This window comes from Papaver somniferum, chromosome 6, assembly GCF_003573695.1.
Source record: "Papaver somniferum cultivar HN1 chromosome 6, ASM357369v1, whole genome shotgun sequence".
In the NCBI taxonomy this organism is placed as follows: Eukaryota; Viridiplantae; Streptophyta; class Magnoliopsida; order Ranunculales; family Papaveraceae; genus Papaver; species Papaver somniferum.
In genome coordinates this window covers 100,355,032-100,361,031 of record NC_039363.1, presented here as the reverse complement: position 1 = coordinate 100,361,031, position 6,000 = coordinate 100,355,032, and the positions used below count along the sequence as shown (strand labels likewise).

The following is a 6,000-nucleotide window of genomic DNA, read 5'->3' as shown; positions in this document are numbered from 1 at the left end:
ACGTGTTAGATTGGGGAGTTCTTTAGCTATACTTTGCAAAGCATCGAATGCTTTTGAGAACAATTAGAAAAGTAAAATGCAATTTAGTTCTCTAGTTAGTTGGCAGTTCTGGGATTTTGTAGGATCAGCGTATTCAGATGAGAATTGTGGAATGGGTTTATGGGAATCAAAAACAATTTCAATCCATATACATTTGCGCAACAGGGATGAGTATTAAGTTTAAGTATGGGTTATTTGAGACCCAGAGTCATAGACTATAAGTGTGTAATTTTTATTTAGATGATCCACAATTAAACTACGCCACACCACTGGGGTTCTTCGTGACCGACAACTTGCCATTGTATGTAAGGACCTGAAGCTACTCTTGATCTCTAAGGATAGAGATAGACCGGGGAGAACAGAAGATTTAGAGAGAAAAGACTACTTTGATTATTATTTTTCATAAAGAGTTCTACAAACAAAACAAGAATATAAAAGAGAGGGTTTGGTGCACACATGTGCCCCACACACACTATACTAATCCTACTTAGCAGCAGCTAATAACAATAATTAATTAACTACTAATTAAACTTAACAGATTACTAGGACCCCATAACCCAGGTGGCCCTTAACTGAACTTGGCAGCCCAAAACAGGATCCTGACAAATCCCACTCCTTCAATTTATCCTTGTCCTCAAGGATATGAATTGAGATCGACCCATGAATAACACAGTTGTTTCGACTTGCAACTCTATCTCGAATGTTGTGGGACATGTGAACTCCTCAAACTTCAGCACCCAGGCTATGAAAAACTGGAACCATTGAGCTGCAGGCATCAAGCTTGGTTGTAGTCCTTCACAATAGTTGATGCTCCACCTTTCAGCGTCTGAGGACTGTCTCTACTACTAGTTGAGGCATAAACAAGCATCTTCGTCTTAACTTCTTCTCTATGAACTTGTATGTGAAGATGTAGTCTTAAACCTGCCTTCTCCCTTAACATAAAAACTGTCACCTGAAAAATTTTTCTTGGGAAGATAACTTCTTCTATGTTAGTCTTCAGTTGCTTGTATCCCTTCGTAATAAAACAGTGGTTGCGAGCAAAATGATACGATTTCTTTCCCAGAGACACTCCTGAACCTGTGTATACAAAATTAAACATTCGAATAATTCCACAAAGGACTGCTGACTTAATCACTTCCTGGTCGTAAACCCATACATACCACACTTTCATCTTCTTAATGACAGCAACACATTCAAAATTGGTATAGTAAGTCAGCTTCATGTTGTTGCCAATTAATTGAACTGATGAGGAATTTGGCTTCAAAGTCAGTCACCTTCCCATATTCAACCCTGTAGGAATCGAACAAAGCCACGAGAAGGAAGCATCGCATCAGGACATTGTGTGAGATGGAAATATTCATTTCCTCCATTGAACCAGCTGTATGAGAGTGGTGAATTGCGCAGACTTGTAGAGAAGTAGCTACTGTGGTGTACAACTCACGCCAAAACCTACTAAAAAGTTTGTAGCCTTTGATGTGCAGTAAGTTAATTAGAAAGACATGTAATGTAGTGATAAAACCTGCGATTACCTCTTCACACTTGAGCATAATAATTCTGGAGATACGATGATTAGTTGAATTAGGAGATGATATCCCAATGTATGCCGAGCATTTCAGTAATGAACTTGCTGATAGCAAGAACTTGACAGCCTCATAACTCGCAGCTTGGTCTTCACTCCTGGAATTACCCCTTGGTACATATGACGAACTCCACGTTGTCCTCGAGAGTGTGGATAACTCTCCTTCAGCTTTTAACAAGGTGACGAACACCCTAAACATTTCAACAGTACCTAGATTGTGTTGTGATTTGGTCTCTTCGCTGTACTGCACAAGACCTTCTCTAGTGTTGACCAAATGATAGTCACCCCAATGCATGAGACTTGTTACTCCACTTACAACAAGGTTATGGATGAAAATTTTCTCTATTACCCTCTGGTGGATTAGTGTCTTGATTATTAAACACGCAACAACCCAGTTCTTCTCATGCTCCTGAGATAAATGTAGCACAACATGATGTTGATGGACACATTTAAACTTGACCTTGAAAGCCTTGCAGCAAGAATAACATAAATATTTTCCTTTCTTGGCTTTTATCTTCTCATACAGTGCATCCTTAAGCTATAAGGAGTTATAATCCCAGCTTAAACTCCACAACCCTTTCTGAGCCTCTTCTAGTTTTTGCACATTCTCAGACCCACTTTCTTTTGTCATGAGAAGAATCAAGACTGCCCTGAGAATATTACCTTGACGTGAAAATTTGTCAAACAACTTACTATAACCACCCGTTGCACCTTCTACATTAAGAACTTTAAGCATCTGGAAATATATTTTTCCACCTTGCCATGGCATTTGAAAACACAAGTTAGTAGTCCAGAGAACATCAATTTGGAGCTGCATTTTGTCAGACAGCTTCCTAGCATCACCACTACCAACTCCACTAGATTGAAGGAAAATGTACATTTGAATAACCATTAGAGAACTCTTCGGGACTACATCTTGTGGCTGAGCACAAACACGGCAACTGTTGGAAGTGATAAGTAAAGGAATCGTTATTGTTATGCTCCCACCACCATTTAGTAATGCAAGTATCATCTTGGTTCTCACTAGTGTTTGGCATAATCCCACTCCTCTATAACCCCTCTCAAATTTCAAGAGCTTACAATAACTTCCAGCAACTAAGAAAATCACCATAGGAGGATATTCAAGGAGCCAAGGAACACCAGCTTCTAGTTTATACACTGTGATAACTTGTGAATACCACACAACTGCTGAATGATTGACTTGTTTAAGAAACTGACCTAGCCTGCCCTCATGAGTGGAAGAAACCCAAAAATTTGGATGGAGCATTTGTTGTGCATTTCTGAATGCATTATCCCTTGTCGTATGAGGTCCCAAAAGAGTATTGAGATTAACTTGTTGTAAAGTTTCATAATACACAGAATTCTGGTTGTACTCCACCATCAATTTTGACAACTTAAAAACTAACTTGCTGGGAGTAAGAGTATCCAGGCAGAATTTAGGAGTACTCCAACTCAACTGCAGCAACCTTCCTCTATCAAATACTCTTCTAGCAAAAATCAGGATATGATAGGAGCATTTTCCCCTATTAGCACACATAAGAATTAAACAAAAACATACCACTCCTGTGTAAGTATGATGCCGACAAAAATTTGAACAATCGGCATCCGAACATTTCAGCAAGGAATTCCCAAACATGTTTTCATACAGTTTTCCTCGATCAAACAACATGTGAATAAAATTGGAACCAGACAATGTACCACATATAGAAGTATTTCGAGTTGAAGGTGGAACCAGTAAATCTTTGATAACATCAGAATTATAAGAAAAAACTGTTACGAATTTAACTGAGGAATTAAAATTGGTCACGAAGTTTGTTGAAGTAAAAGAATTAAGGTCACTAGTGAAAAAGGCATTCAGATTAGGACCTCTAATAAGCTTTAGATCAACAAACTGCTGAAGGTCAGCATTATAATTCTGATTTAACGGTTTGAGATTCTTCACCTCACTATCTATAACCTTACTAACTTGATATTCCGCTGCAACATCAAGGATTTTACTATCAAAATTGAATGGTTTACCTTCCTGATATGCTAGAAACGATGAATTCCCATTGTATTTCTGAACTCCAACTTCAAAACAAGCTTCATCCATATCCGAGAATTGAGCTGTAGATCTATAATTTCCTTCATCTGCTGGATTTGAATCTATAGGAATTGAAGAAGGAAGAGTGAAATCAGACACTGATTTTGATTCAACGGGAATTACCTCCGAATCTGCGTCGATTTTGTGTGTAGAATGAGATGAAGGTTTGAGTAAACCTTCATCTGGTTTCATCTTGTTTACACAATCAACCACATCCTTCAACTGAGCTGAGTAATTCTCCATTGCAGCTTTCAACTCAGCAAATGGATTCTTCAATGAAATTGGCGGTTTAGCTTCAAACTCATCCGAAGGGTTCACCATTTTCACCCGGTCACAAAGAATCGGGTGCTCTGATACCAATTGTAAGGACATTCCTTACAAATCAGCCCATAAGCTACTCTTGATCTCTAAGGATAGAGATAGACTGGGGAGAACAGAAGATTTAGAGAGAAAAGACTACTTTGATTATTATTTTTCATAAAGAGTTCTACAAACAAAAGAAGAATATAAAAGAGAGGGTTTGGTGTGCACATGTGCCACACACACACTATACTAATCCTACTTAGCAGCAGCTAATAACAATAATTAATTAAACTTAACGGATTACTAGCACCCCATAACCCAGGTGGCCCTTAACTGAACTTGGCAGCCCAAAACAGGGTCCTGACAAAAGAAGAATCTATATTAATCCTACTTAGCAGCAGTTAACAATAATAATTAATTAACTACTAATTAAACTTAACAGATTAATAGCACCCATAACCCAGGTGGCCCTTAACTGAACTTGGCAGCCCAAAACAGGGTCCTGACATTGTAAGTGTATTTTAAGGCAGTAGGTTTCCTGATTAACCGGAGTCCTGCTGGTACTTCTCTTGATTTAGGACGAATTTCCTGCATGTCAACAGATGTATTCAATAACACGGGTTCAAGTGATCAACAAATATTAAAGATAATTAATGGTATGAATAATAGTTTGAGGGATAAGCTAGTTACCTGGTTAAAAATGTTGGGCGCAATAATCGAAAAGAATAAAAGTCAAATGGACATGAGTTATTGATACTTAGCTCCTTTGTAAAGGAAGTGATTGATACGGATGAGATTCCCAAATCACCGCAATAACAACATGGAAAAACTTTGTGAAAAAAAAATAGTCATGTGTTCAACACGCTGTCCTTACGACATTAACGCCTGGCTACACTCAAGAATGATGCTATAGCCCCCATAGGAAGGATGCCTTCAGAATAAAACACTCTACTACACCTACTACTATCATATGTATTAGATACTCAACTTGAGCTTGACAACTCCAAAAGAAAACGTCAATAAAATCACGACAGCTTAAGAAAACAAATAGAAAAATATTTTCATTGGGTCTCTCTAAAAAATATAGAGAAACCATTTTCCTTGGATTTCAATAAGTTGATAAACCTTGTTTATATAATCTCCCATTACAGCTTAAGAAGAGGATTCCTCCGATGTGGGATTGATAAGTTTATATGGTCAATTAAAACAACTTAAGGAATAGATATTCTCCGATGTGAAATTAATAAGTTTTTCATTCACAAATCAAAATAATAAATTATTTATTTTCTCAAAATTTTTAAAATTTATTATTTTTAGTTTTTTTTTTCCAACAAAAGATAGTTTAGTAAAACCTATATATATTAATATTCTTGGGCACGCACAAAATTATTAATATCTGGAGGTTGATATATGTAAGATTTTACAAATCCGTATTATAATTTTGTAAAAAATATGTAAAGGTTATTAATGTATAGAGTATTAACATATGGAGGTTCTATTGTTATTGGAATTGCAAGAGTAGCAACAGTATTAGGTGCATATTTTTGGGGTTCCTTTACATATGTGGGATGAGGGATTAAGCTTGATAGCTAGTTATTTAGGTATACCCTTATTAGCTGATGATCGAATCCACCCTTAAGAAGAAGCAGATTGACTTTTTCTAAGATTTGTATTGAGATAGATGTGGATTTTGCATACGCTTTCAGCATTCTACTGTTAATGGATGGAAAATTTTACATATATATTTCAGTTGAATATCAATGAAGTCTCCCAAAAGTGAATCTTGGTGTTTGGTCATTTTGTCAAGAACTTCCTAACGAGAAGGAAGGCAAGATGGACCCCTAACAAAATATAAGGTGTTGAATGTTAGTCCAGGGACATCTGCATAAGTACCAAGTTTAGCTGACACTAATATTGATGAAGCAAATGGTACTGAAAGTATCAAAGGTGGTGGTTGTTTTGGACCCAAGGTAAGTAATGGTGGTGACACAATTAT

The 6,000-nt window shown here is 37.0% G+C and overlaps 1 protein-coding gene across 2 annotated transcripts; it reads right to left on the bottom strand.

Moving 5' to 3' along the window:
* Window positions 1-400: 400 nt before the first annotated feature.
* LOC113288583 lies at window positions 401-4,187 on the bottom strand. 2 transcript variants are annotated; one of them, XM_026537664.1, is made up of 2 exons: window positions 1,200-4,187; window positions 401-1,116 (listed from the first exon to the last, which is right to left on the bottom strand). In XM_026537664.1, the coding sequence occupies exon 1, from the start codon at window positions 4,071-4,073 to the stop codon at window positions 2,157-2,159; it is 1,917 nt and encodes a 638-aa protein (XP_026393449.1). In that variant the 5' UTR covers window positions 4,074-4,187; the 3' UTR covers window positions 401-1,116; window positions 1,200-2,156. The 2 variants fall into 2 exon arrangements, with proteins under 2 accessions (XP_026393449.1, XP_026393450.1); XM_026537665.1 differs by having other exon boundaries at window positions 401-1,488; window positions 1,569-4,187.
* Window positions 4,188-6,000: the final 1,813 nt, after the last annotated feature.